The sequence below is a fragment of the Euprymna scolopes genome, chromosome 10 (genome assembly GCF_053919585.1).
Source record: "Euprymna scolopes isolate OS-2025 chromosome 10, ASM5391958v1, whole genome shotgun sequence".
NCBI lineage: Eukaryota > Metazoa > Mollusca > Cephalopoda > Sepiida > Sepiolidae > Euprymna > Euprymna scolopes.
Genome location: NC_136491.1, coordinates 29,525,712 through 29,541,569, shown reverse-complemented (window position 1 = coordinate 29,541,569; position 15,858 = coordinate 29,525,712). Strand labels below are relative to the sequence as shown.

General features: G+C 29.0%; 1 protein-coding gene across 1 annotated transcript in view; it reads left to right on the top strand.

Annotated features, from left to right (window-relative positions):
- Nucleotides 1-15,858, top strand: part of LOC145285897 (uncharacterized) — a 417,018-nt gene that overhangs the window by 109,301 nt on the left and 291,859 nt on the right. The window contains exon 2 of the mRNA XM_080134364.1: nucleotides 12,330-12,396. Coding sequence (XP_079990490.1) covers nucleotides 12,330-12,396 — 67 coding nt within the window. The remainder of the gene's footprint in view (nucleotides 1-12,329; nucleotides 12,397-15,858) is intronic.

Here is a 15,858-nt window from a genome sequence, read left to right as displayed (position 1 = left end):
AATATGTCTATGTTATAACAGCATGGTTGAATATGTCTATGTTACAACAGCATTGTTGAATATGTCTATGTTATAACAGTATTGTTGAATATGTCTATGTTATAACAGTATTGTTGAATATGTCTATGTTATAACAGCATTGTTGAATATGTCTATGTTACAACAGCATTGTTGAATATGTCTATGTTATAACAGCATTGTTGAATATGTCTATGTTATAACAGCATTGTTGCATATGTCTATGTTATAACAGAATGTTGAATATGTCTATGTTACAACAGCATTGTTGAATATGTCTATGTTATAACAGAATGTTGAATATGTCTAAGTTATAACAGCATTGTTGAATATGTCTATGTTATAACAGCATTGTTGAATATGTCTATGTTATAACAGCATTGTTGAATAAGTCTATGTTATAACAGAATGTTTAATATGTCTATGTTACAACAGCATTGTTGAATGAATATGTCTGTTATACCAGCATTGTTGAATATGTCTATGTTATAACAACATTGTTGAATATGTCTATGTTACAACAGCATTGTTGAATATGTCTGTTACAACAGCATTGTTGAATATTTCTATGTTATAACAGCATTGTTGAATATGTCTGTTATAACAGCATTGTTGAATATGTCTATGTTATAACAGCATTGTTGAATATGTCTATGTTATAACAGCATTGTTGAATATGTCTATGTTATAACAGCATTGTTGAATATGTCTATCTTATAACAGCATTGTTGAATATGTCTGTTATAACAGCATTGTTGAATATGTCTATGTCATAACAGCATTGTTGAATATGTCTATGTTATAACAGCATTGTTGTATATGTCTATGTTATAACAGCATGGTTGAATATGTCTATGTTACAACAGCATTGTTGAATATGTCTATGTTATAACAGCATTGTTGTATATGTCTATGTTATAACAGCATTGTTGAATATGTCTATGTTATAACAGCATTGTTGCATATGTCTATGTTATAACATCATTGTTGAATATGTCTATGTTATAACAGCATTGTTGTATATGTCTATGTTATAACAGCATTGTTGAATATGTCTATGTTATAACAGCATTGTTGTATATGTCTATGTTATAACAGCATTGTTGAATATGTCTGTTATAACAGCATTGTTGCATATGTCTATGTTATAACAGCATTGTTGAATATGTCTATGTTATAACAGCATTATTGAATATGTCTATGTTATAACAGCATTGTTGAATATGTCTATGTTATAACAGCATTGTTGAATATGTCTATGTTACAACAGCATTGTTGAATATGTCTATGTTACAACAGTATTGTTGAATACGTCTATGTTACAGCAGCATTGTTGAATATGTCTATGTTATAACAGCATTGTTGAATATGTCTATGTTATAACAGCATTGTTGAATATGTCTATGTTATAACAGCATTGTTGAATATGTCTATGCTATAACAGCATTGTTGAATATGTCTATGTTATAACAGCATTGTTGAATATGTCTATGTTATAACAGCATTGTTGAATATGTCTATGTTATAACAGCATTGTTGAATATGTCTGTTATAACAGCATTGTTGAATATGTCTGTTATAACAGCATTGTTGAATATGTCTATGTTATAACAGCATTGTTGAATATGTCTATGTTATAACAGCATTGTTGAATATGTCTGTTATAACAGCATTGTTGAATATGTCTGTTATAACAGCATTGTTGAATATGTCTGTTATAACAGCATTGTTGAATATGTCTGTTATAACAGCATTGTTGAATATGTCTGTTATAACAGCATTGTTGAATATGTCTATGTTATAACATCATTGTTGAATATGTCTGTTATAACAGCATTGTTGAATATGTCTATGTCATAACAGCATTGTTGAATATGTCTATGTTATAACAGCATTGTTGAATATGTCTATGTTATAACAGCATTGTTGAATATGTCTATGTTATAACAGCATGGTTGAATATGTCTATGTTACAACAGCATTGTTGAATATGTCTATGTTATAACAGTATTGTTGAATATGTCTATGTTATAACAGTATTGTTGAATATGTCTATGTTATAACAGCATTGTTGAATATGTCTATGTTACAACAGCATTGTTGAATATGTCTATGTTATAACAGCATTGTTGAATATGTCTATGTTATAACAGCATTGTTGAATATGTCTATGTTATAACAGAATGTTGAATATGTCTAAGTTATAACAGCATTGTTGAATATGTCTATGTTATAACAGCATTGTTGTATATGTCTATGTTATAACAGAATGTTGAATATGTCTATGTTACAACAGCATTGTTGAATATGTCTATGTTATAACAGCATTGTTGAATATGTCTATGTTATAACAGCATTGTTGCATATGTCTATGTTATAACAGAATGTTGAATATGTCTATGTTACAACAGCATTGTTGAATATGTCTATGTTATAACAGAATGTTGAATATGTCTAAGTTATAACAGCATTGTTGAATATGTCTATGTTATAACAGCATTGTTGAATATGTCTATGTTATAACAGAATGTTGAATATGTCTATGTTACAACAGCATTGTTGAATGAATATGTCTGTTATAACAGCATTGTTGAATATGTCTATGTTATAACAGCATTGTTGAATATGTCTATGTTACAACAGCATTGTTGAATATGTCTGTTACAACAGCATTGTTGAATATTTCTATGTTATAACAGCATTGTTGAATATGTCTGTTATAACAGCATTGTTGAATATGTCTATGTTATAACAGCATTGTTGAATATGTCTATGTTATAACAGCATTGTTGAATATGTCTATGTTATAACAGCATTGTTGAATATGTCTATCTTATAACAGCATTGTTGAATATGTCTGTTATAACAGCATTGTTGAATATGTCTGTTATAACAGCATTGTTGAATATGTCTATGTCATAACAGCATTGTTGAATATGTCTATGTTATAACAGCATTGTTGTATATGTCTATGTTATAACAGCATGGTTGAATATGTCTATGTTACAACAGCATTGTTGAATATGTCTATGTTATAACAGCATTGTTGTATATGTCTATGTTATAACAGCATTGTTGAATATGTCTATGTTATTACAGCATTGTTGCATATGTCTATGTTATAACAGCATTGTTGAATATGTCTACGTTATAACAGCATTGTTGTATATGTCTGTGTTATAACAGCATTGTTGAATATGTCTATGTTATAACAGCATCGTTGTATATGTCTGTTATAACAGCATTGTTGAATATGTCTGTTATAACAGCATTGTTGCATATGTCTATGTTATAACAGCATTGTTGAATATGTCTATGTTATAACAGCATTATTGAATATGTCTATGTTATAACAGCATTGTTGAATATGTCTATGTTATAACAGCATTGTTGAATATGTCTATGTTACAACAGCATTGTTGAATATGTCTATGTTACAACAGTATTGTTGAATACGTCTATGTTACAGCAGCATTGTTGAATATGTCTATGTTATAACAGCATTGTTGAATATGTCTATGTTATAACAGCATTGTTGAATATGTCTATGTTATAACAGCATTGTTGAATATGTCTATGCTATAACAGCATTGTTGAATATGTCTATGTTATAACAGCATTGTTGAATATGTCTATGTTATAACAGCATTGTTGAATATGTCTATGTTATAACAGCATTGTTGAATATGTCTGTTATAACAGCATTGTTGAATATGTCTATGTTATAACAGCATTGTTGAATATGTCTATGTTATAACAGCATTGTTGAATATGTCTATGTTATAACAGCATTGTTGAATATGTCTGTTATAACAGCATTGTTGAATATGTCTGTTATAACAGCATTGTTGAATATGTCTGTTATAACAGCATTGTTGAATATGTCTGTTATAACAGCATTGTTGAATATGTCTATGTTATAACAGCATTGTTGAATATGTCTGTTATAACAGCATTGTTGAATATGTCTATGTCATAACAGCATTGTTGAATATGTCTATGTTATAACAGCATTGTTGAATATGTCTATGTTATAACAGCATTGTTGAATATGTCTATGTTATAACAGCATTGTTGAATATGTCTATGTTATAACAGCATTGTTGAATATGTCTATGTTATAACAGCATTGTTGAATATGTCTATGTTATAACAGCATTGTTGAATATGTCTATGTTATAACAGCATTGTTGAATATGTCTATGTTATAACAGCATTGTTGAATATGTCTATGTTATAACAGCATTGTTGAATATTTCTATGTTATAACAGCATTGTTGAATATGTCTATGTTATAACAGCATTGTTGAATATGTCTGTTATAACAGCATTGTTGAATATGTCTATGTTATAACAGCATTGTTGAATATGTCTATGTTATAACAGCATTGTTGAATATGTCTGTTATAACAGCATTGTTGAATATGTCTGTTATAACAGCATTGTTGAATATGTCTATGTTATAACAGCATTGTTGAATATGTCTATGTTATAACAGCATTGTTGAATATGTCTATGTTATAACAGCATTGTTGAATATGTCTATGTTATAACAGCATTGTTGAATATGTCTATGTTATAACAGCATTGTTGAATATGTCTATGTTATAACAGCATTGTTGTATATGTCTATGTTATAACAGCATTGTTGAATATGTCTATGTTATAACAGCATTGTTGAATATTTCTATGTTATAACAGCATTGTTGTATATGTCTATGTTATAACAGAATGTTGAATATGTCTAAGTTATAACAGCATTGTTGAATATGTCTATGTTATAACAGCATTGTTTAATATGTCTATGTTATAACAGCATTGTTGAATATGTCTATGTTATAACAGAATGTTGAATATGTCTATGTTACAACAGCATTGTTGAATGAATATGTCTGTTATAACAGCATTGTTGAATATGTCTATGTTATAACAGCATTGTTGAATATGTCTATGTTACAACAGCATTGTTGAATATGTCTGTTACAACAGCATTGTTGAATATTTCTATGTTATAACAGCATTGTTGAATATGTCTGTTATAACAGCATTGTTGAATATGTCTATGTTATAACAGCATTGTTGAATATGTCTATGTTATAACAGCATTGTTGAATATGTCTATGTTATAACAGCATTGTTGAATATGTCTATGTTATAACAGCATTGTTGAATATGTCTGTTATAACAGCATTGTTGAATATGTCTGTTATAACAGCATTGTTGAATATGTCTATGTCATAACAGCATTGTTGAATATGTCTATGTTATAACAGCATTGTTGAATATGTCTGTTATAACAGCATTGTTGAATATGTCTGTTATAACAGCATTGTTGAATATGTCTATGTTATAACAGCATTGTTGAATATGTCTATGTTATAACAGCATTGTTGTATATGTCTATGTTATAACAGCATGGTTGAATATGTCTATGTTACAACAGCATTGTTGAATATGTCTATGTTATAACAGCATTGTTGTATATGTCTATGTTATAACAGCATTGTTGAATATGTCTATGTTATAACAGCATTGTTGTATATGTCTATGTTATAACAGCATTGTTGAATATGTCTGTTATAACAGCATTGTTGCATATGTCTATGTTATAACAGCATTGTTGCATATGTCTATGTTATAACAGCATTGTTGAATATGTCTATGTTATAACAGCATTGTTGAATATGTCTATGTTACAACAGCATTGTTGAATATGTCTATGTTACAACAGTATTGTTGAATACGTCTATGTTACAGCAGCATTGTTGAATACGTCTATGTTATAACAGCATTGTTGAATATGTCTATGTTATAACAGCATTGTTGAATATGTCTATGTTATAACAGCATTGTTGAATATGTCTATGCTATAACAGCATTGTTGAATATGTCTATGTTATAACAGCATTGTTGAATATGTCTATGTTATAACAGCATTGTTGAATATGTCTATGTTATAACAGCATTGTTGAATATGTCTGTTATAACAGCATTGTTGAATATGTCTATGTTATAACAGCATTGTTGAATATGTCTATGTTATAACAGCATTGTTGAATATGTCTGTTATAACAGCATTGTTGAATATGTCTGTTATAACAGCATTGTTGAATATGTCTGTTATAACAGCATTGTTGAATATGTCTGTTATAACAGCATTGTTGAATATGTCTATGTTATAACATCATTGTTGAATATGTCTGTTATAACAGCATTGTTGAATATGTCTATGTCATAACAGCATTGTTGAATATGTCTATGTTATAACAGCATTGTTGAATATGTCTATGTTATAACAGCATTGTTGAATATGTCTATGTTGTAACAGCATTGTTGAATATGTCTATGTTATAACAGCATTGTTGAATATGTCTATGTTATAACAGCATTGTTGAATATGTCTATGTTATAACAGCATTGTTGAATATGTCTATGTTATAACAGCATTGTTGAATATGTCTATGTTATAACAGCATTGTTGAATATGTTTATGTTATAACAGCATTGTTGAATATGTCTATGTTATAACAACATTGTTGAATATGTCTATGTTATAACAGCATTGTTGAATATGTCTATGTTATAACAGAATGTTGAATATGTCTGTTATAACAGCATTGTTGAATATGTCTATGTTATAACAGCATTGTTGAATATGTCTGTTATAACAGCATTGTTGAATATGTCTGTTATAACAGCATTGTTGAATATGTCTATGTTATAACAGCATTGTTGAATATGTCTATGTTATAACAGCATTGTTGAATATGTCTATGTTATAACAGCATTGTTGAATATGTCTATGTTATAACAGCATTGTTGAATATGTCTATGTTATAACAGCATTGTTGAATATGTCTATGTTATAACAGCATTGTTGTATATGTCTATGTTATAACAGCATTGTTGAATATGTCTATGTTATAACAGCATTGTTGAATATTTCTATGTTATAACAGCATTGTTGTATATGTCTATGTTATAACAGAATGTTGAATATGTCTATGTTATAACAGCATTGTTGAATATGTCTATGTTATAACAGCATTGTTTAATATGTCTATGTTATAACAGCATTGTTGAATATGTCTATGTTATAACAGAATGTTGAATATGTCTATGTTACAACAGCATTGTTGAATGAATATGTCTGTTATAACAGCATTGTTGAATATGTCTATGTTATAACAGCATTGTTGAATATGTCTATGTTACAACAGCATTGTTGAATATGTCTGTTACAACAGCATTGTTGAATATTTCTATGTTATAACAGCATTGTTGAATATGTCTGTTATAACAGCATTGTTGAATATGTCTATGTTATAACAGCATTGTTGAATATGTCTATGTTATAACAGCATTGTTGAATATGTCTATGTTATAACAGCATTGTTGAATATGTCTATGTTATAACAGCATTGTTGAATATGTCTATGTTATAACAGCATTGTTGAATATGTCTATGTTATAACAGCATTGTTGAATATGTCTATGTTATAACAGCATTGTTGAATATGTCTGTTATAACAGCATTGTTGAATATGTCTGTTATAACAGCATTGTTGAATATGTCTATGTCATAACAGCATTGTTGAATATGTCTATGTTATAACAGCATTGTTGAATATGTCTGTTATAACAGCATTGTTGAATATGTCTGTTATAACAGCATTGTTGAATATGTCTATGTTATAACAGCATTGTTGAATATGTCTATGTTATAACAGCATTGTTGTATATGTCTATGTTATAACAGCATGGTTGAATATGTCTATGTTACAACAGCATTGTTGAATATGTCTATGTTATAACAGCATTGTTGTATATGTCTATGTTATAACAGCATTGTTGAATATGTCTATGTTATAACAGCATTGTTGTATATGTCTATGTTATAACAGCATTGTTGTATATGTCTATGTTATAACAGCATTGTTGCATATGTCTATGTTATAACAGCATTGTTGCATATGTCTATGTTATAACAGCATTGTTGAATATGTCTATGTTATAACAGCATTGTTGAATATGTCTATGTTATAACAGCATTGTTGAATATGTCTATGTTATAACAGCATTGTTGAATATGTCTATGTTACAACAGCATTGTTGAATATGTCTATGTTACAACAGTATTGTTGAATACGTCTATGTTACAGCAGCATTGTTGAATATGTCTATGTTATAACAGCATTGTTGAATATGTCTATGTTATAACAGCATTGTTGAATATGTCTATGTTATAACAGCATTGTTGAATATGTCTATGCTATAACAGCATTGTTGAATATGTCTATGTTATAACAGCATTGTTGAATATGTCTATGTTATAACAGCATTGTTGAATATGTCTATGTTATAACAGCATTGTTGAATATGTCTATGTTATAACAGCATTGTTGAATATGTCTGTTATAACAGCATTGTTGAATATGTCTATGTTATAACAGCATTGTTGAATATGTCTATGTTATAACAGCATTGTTGAATATGTCTGTTATAACAGCATTGTTGAATATGTCTGTTATAACAGCATTGTTGAATATGTCTGTTATAACAGCATTGTTGAATATGTCTGTTATAACAGCATTGTTGAATATGTCTGTTATAACAGCATTGTTGAATATGTCTGTTATAACAGCATTGTTGAATATGTCTGTTATAACAGCATTGTTGAATATGTCTGTTATTACAGCATTGTTGAATATGTCTATGTCATAACAGCATTGTTGAATATGTCTATGTTATAACAGCATTGTTGAATATGTCTATGTTATAACAGCATTGTTGAATATGTCTATGTTATAACAGCATTGTTGAATATGTCTATGTTATAACAGCATTGTTGAATATGTCTATGTTATAACAGCATTGTTGAATATGTCTATGTTATAACAGCATTGTTGAATATGTCTATGTTATAACAGCATTGTTGAATATGTCTATGTTATAACAGCATTGTTGAATATGTCTATGTTATAACAGCATTGTTGAATATGTCTATGTTATAACAGCATTGTTGAATATGTCTATGTTATAACAGCATTGTTGAATATGTCTATGTTATAACAGCATTGTTGAATATGTCTGTTATAACAGCATTGTTGAATATGTCTGTTATAACAGCATTGTTGAATATGTCTATGTTATAACAGCATTGTTGAATATGTCTATGTTATAACAGCATTGTTGAATATGTCTATGTTATAACAGCATTGTTGAATATGTCTATGTTATAACAGCATTGTTGAATATGTCTATGTTATAACAGCATTGTTGTATATGTCTATGTTATAACAGCATTGTTGTATATGTCTATGTTATAACAGCATTGTTGAATATTTCTATGTTATAACAGCATTGTTGTATATGTCTATGTTATAACAGCATTGTTGTATATGTCTATGTTATAACAGCATTGTTGTATATGTCTATGTTATAACAGCGTTGTTGTATATGTCTGTTATAACAGCATTGTTGTATATGTCTATGTTATAACAGTATTGTTGTATATGTCTATGTTATAACAGCATTGTTGAATATGTCTATGTTATAACAGCATTGTTGAATATTTCTATGTTATAACAGCATTGTTGAATATGTCTATGTTATAACAGCATTGTTGAATATGTCTATGTTATAACAGCATTGTTGAATATGTCTATGTTATAACAGCATTGTTGAATATGTCTATGTTATAACAGCATTGTTGAATATGTCTATGTTATAACAGCATTGTTGAATGGTTGTAGCAGTGAACTTCCGTTCTGGCTTTTCTCAATCACATTTGGTTTATGTACACAGACAGATATAAAACGGTATTTGATATGTTAATTCATTTCAGGGAACTCATTTGAACCGAACTATAATAGGTATTCTGCTAGTATGTATAATATATATATATATGAGAGCAATAGGAATGGGAAATGAAGTCACACAAACTATATATTAGTAAATATAGATTGATTCATTTATTCAATAAGGGAATACAAGCAATTAGTTGGGCGATAGAAGGGACTCTTTATGCGAAGGCATTTCGAAGCCTAATGCTTCTCATCAGAAGGGTAGAGAAGATGCTAGGTAACATAGTGGGGATGCGGCGTTTAGCGTGGGATTCATTAGGAACGAAATAGATCAAATAAAAGTATAGATGATGTTGGGGGAGTTTTATCGAATTCTAAATAAAGGAGGAGCGTATTATATATAGTGCAATGTAGAAAGGTGTATAGGGTCCTTATCGTAGTCTTAAATCTATGTAGTATATGTTTTAGGGGTATAGTGTAGATGGGTGATAATTCTATTTTATCGGTGTGTATTCTCTTATTGAATAAATGAACCAATATATAGTTTTTGGTGACTTCATTTACCATTCCTATTGTTCTCTTATATAAGCTCCGATGATACTTGTTGAACTTTATATTGTCCAGATAAGTCTCCTCTTATAGAATTGAGCTCACTCTTTTCTTCTAACGCACTAATATATATATATATATATATATATATATATATATATATATATATATATATATATATAAAGGAGCATTTCAAAAGTAATACCTCCTATCTTTTTTTATTTCGCCTGCATGGATCAGAGGGGGTTGCAAATTTCATTGTTATCATGATATAACGGTATTTTAAGCAAAACTCTTTGTTTTATTCATGCGGCTAGCATGCTCTCGTTCGATCAGTTATAATTATGTAGAAGTCGTAAGCAATTCAGAGTTGTATTTTTAGTATCGACTGTACTGAGGACTTTCAACCTCCAGAAAAAGTGTTGCTTAGAACCGAATTGTATTTAGTACTTTATCTGTTATGCCATCGGTCCTTGCTGAAAGGTTCCAGAGTTCAATATGATACACTTAAAGAAGGTCAGGAGTTACATCTGTTGCGTTATTGGATGTATATATAATTTTCTAGCTTGCACTAGTCAAATGTTAAAATCATGTATACAACTGACAATTCTTTTATCGTTATTCTCAGAATCAACTCAGGATGAATTTATCAACATAAGTTTTATTTACAATTAAGCTTTTTGCCTATCTACAAAAAGAGAGACCTTAGTTGTAAGGGAATGGTTGGTGTTTGGCATGACGATGGAGAGATGTCAATCACGCTTGAGGGCTGTCAGTCTGTTCCCTTCTATCTTTTCTGCTATTCATGCTATCTTTTTTATAGACATCAATCGACATTCCTGGGCATGTACATATTAACATATTACATTCTTCTTTTCTATTTTGCATTGCACAATTCATAAACTTCCGACCTGGAATGTAAACACTTCTTTGTTTTTGTGATAACTAAAATTCTGGTATTTTTTTATGGGACACAAGAATGTAGATCAAAATCCATCTGGAATGTGCGTGTGTGCACTTCTCTGCTTTCATCATCATCTCCACGTCTCCATATTTGACATATCGTCTGATACGTTGTGATGCTAAAACTCGAGATGGGAACAGTAGTCTGAATAATACAAATAATCCAACTTTGCAACCATATTCTAAAAAATTTAGAAAGATAATACTATTATAATCTTAAATTTTTTAAAATTCAATTTTCATCCCAAACAAGGCACAGTGCCACTTTGAAGTAGGGGGCTACTATTGGGGACATAATTTGTGGGAACATTATAAAGGGAGATGAGTAGCAAGATGTTTGCTCACATTACTTGAACTTCTGCATATCAGTACAGTTGGGAAAGCAGAATCCCAGAAGAGAGTTCCAAAGACTTGCACTTCTGGGGAAGAAACTATTGGAGTAAAAGGTTTTCTTACTCCTAGGGATCTCTACTGTAAAGGGGTGGGACTTAGTTGCTTGTCGGGTTTATCATGTCGAGGAGGTACAAGTGCTTGCAGTTCGTCAGAGCATTCACCATTAAAGTATTTGTAGAACAGGCAGAGGGATGCAACATATCATCAATGGGACAGAGGCTGAAGCTTAGATGACAGTTCAGGACCTATCAGGTTGGCGACTCTCTTTTGAACCCTGTCTAGGAGTGAGAGACAAGCAGCAGATGCACCAGCCCAAATGTGACAACAGTACTCCATACACGGGCGAATGGTGGCCTTATAGAGGTACAGGATACTTTCAGGTGTAAGTAATTTTCTACCACGATAGAGAGCCCACCTTCTTTGCAATATCTTGTTCTGGTATCCAATGTTATATCTAGAACAAACGCCATCTTTTTAGCATAAAAAAAGCATATATTACTAAAAAATATCTTTTAAAAATTTTCCATGACAAATATCTGCTCTTTTCTTTAATTTTTTTAATCGTGTTTTATTTTATTTTTTATTATTTTTATTTTGCAGCAATTGTAATTGGATGCAGCGTTGCTGGATTGGTGGGCATCATTGTAGCTGCTGTCTGTTGGTACAGGTATGTGTTCTCATAGTTACTGTAAAGTTTATAATATTCAGAAATTTGAATTATTGAAAAATAATAACCGTTAAAAAACCATAAAATGCAGTTTTATTTTTTAAATTTTTAACTTAAAAAACAATTTCCAACGAGGCATTGTTTCAGATCTTTTTATAGTCATTGTTGTTACATTCATTGAGTGTCTATTTTTTTTTTATTAGTCCTCATTTCTGATAAAAACTAGCTTTTAATTTTGAAGACAATATAGTTTACATATAAAATACGAATTATATACGTTTGAAGCCAAAACAACGCATTATTACAAAATAAACAGATATTTATTTTGTTTGAAATTTATGTTGAAATTCATTATTATTTTTCGAAGCAAAGCTTCATCCTCAGTATGTCTTTCTTTTCTTTTTTTTTTTTTGCTATGTAGTTGTTGGAGCAGAGAATCAGCAAATAGAAGTCCGTTTGTTGTTTTTACGGTAGTTTTTTTTTTAAATCTCTGAACGGTTCGTTGGTCACGTGGGATTTACATTAAGATTTTTGTTCCTTAGAAGCGCTGGTTGAGTTTGAATAAAATATGTCTTATATACGTTCGAAGCCAAATCTCGAGACAATTAAAAAAATAATTTTCTTTTGTTACATCTATTATTTTTTTTTATTTTTCTTACTTGGTTTTCATTAAAATATTGTTTAGGTTTCGTTATTTTTTACATTTCATTATTTAACTTTTATTATCTTGAGTTGGAAGACATGTTTAGTTGAGAATAGTGTCCGATGGTTAGTTGTTCAATACAAGTCCTTGAGATGACTGGATTTCAGTAGACAGTTGTTTTGTACAGGTTCCTGACTTTATAATTTTGTAGCCACAGAGCAAAAGATTCTTCCCGTATTGACACGAAGAAAACATATGCAAAGTTGCTAAAGAAAAGGTTTAATTTTTATGGAGCAATTCTGGTTTCTGATTGGTTGGTAGCAGAACGTGAATTAATTTGATTCGTCAGTTCCTAACAGCAGTGTTTATAAATAGAATCTCCCAGTGAGTGACCATACCGTAGTCAAAAATATATTTTATAATTCATTATTAACTTCCATTATTTTTTATTTTTTCATTTTATTATTTAATTTCTATTATTTTTTTACATTTTTTATTTAACTTCGATTATTTTTTTACATTTTTTTATTTAAATTCCATTATTTTTACATTTTTATTTAAATTCCTTTATTTTTTACATTTTTTATTTAAATTCCATTATTTTTTACATTTTTTATTTAAATTCCATTATTTTTAACATTTTTTATTTAAATTCCATTATTTTTTACATTTTTTATTTAAATTCCATTATTTTTAACATTTTTTATTTAAATTCCATTATTTTTTACATTTTTTTATTTAAACTCGATTATTTTTACATTTTTTATTTAAATTCCATTATTTTTTACATTTTAATTATTTAACGTCCATTATTTTTTTCCTATCAACATGTTAGTTTATTTTTTATTTCTTTCTAAGTAAGAGAATAATGCCAATGTTTAATTTGCAAACACATTGTTTAATCAATACTAAAATTCTCATCTCGTTTGTTCCTGTATTACGTCACAATTAGATCGCATATAATCTCTGATCTTCTTTAGACGTATCTTGTCAAACTGGGATATCTCTACGGAATTTTCATACAGTTTCACAAGTTCAACAGAAACATTTTGAAACCTATATAAATTCTGAATATATATATATATATATATATATATATATATATAAAATAAAAATTACAATTAAATTTACCAAAATGATCCAAGATGGTAAAATTAAAGTATATTGTAAATATTAAAGAATTAATATTTATAAAGTTATCTCGGCCAGATGTAAAAGCTCGCTAAAACCAAATAGGAAATAGAGCTTATAATACGAGCAAACAGTTAATAAAACATGTTAAAAAACACTTTGAAATGAGGTAAAAACATATTTAATCTGAAAAGGAAACACTAGATAAGTGGATAGTCCTTAATCCACGGAGTTTCGAAGAAATACTTTCCTTCTCATCAGAGGGTAGGAATTAGCAAAATGCGGGATCGGATTTTGCATGCAAAAGTATTTGATGAAACAACAAGTAAGTCAAAAATCTTACTAGAAAACAAAAAAAAGTGAAGCAAAGGGAATATGGTGAAGAAAAAGGTGATTACACATGAATGGATAGTCTGGTAGAAGATAAAAAATCCAGTGACGGTAAAATCCAAATGTATAACTTCAAGAAAGTTAATTGAATTTCCATTTGCACAAGTAAAATCCAAGGAAATTCCGTAATTTGAAGAAGATGGTCCATAATAATCCAAAGGCAGAAATCCATGGAATAATTCACAAATATGTGTACAAGGAAAAAAAAAAGGAAAAGATTCCAATAATATTAATAGAAGAACAATAAGATATGCTTGTCACTCTACTTCCGAGACATAAATATAAATAAGAAAGATCAGGGAGGAAAAAGAGGGAGAAAAAAATGATGATAGAGTTAAATATAAAATAAAGGGAAACAAATATCAAAATGACCCAGACAGGAAATGTTAAAGGCGCGAAATAAATATATAGGGCAAAATAATATAGGTCAATTGAAATGTACAGGTCATCACTTAAAAAAATATCAGCAAGAGTTGTTAGAAGACACTAAATGGAAAATAAATTAATTAATTAATAAATACAAAATAAATAATAAATAAAGAATAAATAAATAAATAAAAAATAAAATATAAAATAAAATTAAAAAAATAAAATAAAATAAAAATTATTTAAGGGGAGAGGATGGCTGGTATCTGCAAATTCAGGAAAAAGCAAGAAAAAAGTAAGTAAATGCATATAGTAAAATATAAGTAAATATACATACAAGATATGAAAGTGTGGGTAGATTGATATATTAGATAGATAGGAAAGTTTAAAGAATGAAGCAGAAAATGCAGATAAATAACCGGCCATGCAAAGAAGAGATAAAGAATTAATTGCTCGGGCCTATGTACTGTTCATAACTTAATGTGCATATATATATATATATATATATATATATATATATATATATATATAGGTCAAATCTTATAATTTTTACCCCTTGGAAGACAAATTTTCTGCAAAAAACGATTAAAAAGCTTGCCCTATGTCTGAATACACTTTGTGTAAAATTTCAAATGTTTAGACCAAAAATTGGCTGAGTAATTTGGTAGAGATCGCAGAGGTCATTTTTATTTTTAAAAACTTTGACCCCAATTTTGACCGTTTATTGTTTTGGGCTCAAATCAAATTAAAAAGTTAGATCCATGTCCCAGTAACCTATATCTAAAATTTCCAGTGTTTAGACCCAAAATTGGCAGAGGAATTTGAGTAAAGTTTTCAAAAGTCAAATCGTTGAACTTTGACCTATTGACAAATTTCTGGCCGAAAACCAAATTTCAATACTCCTTATATCAAATCTTGAGTCTCTAGACCGA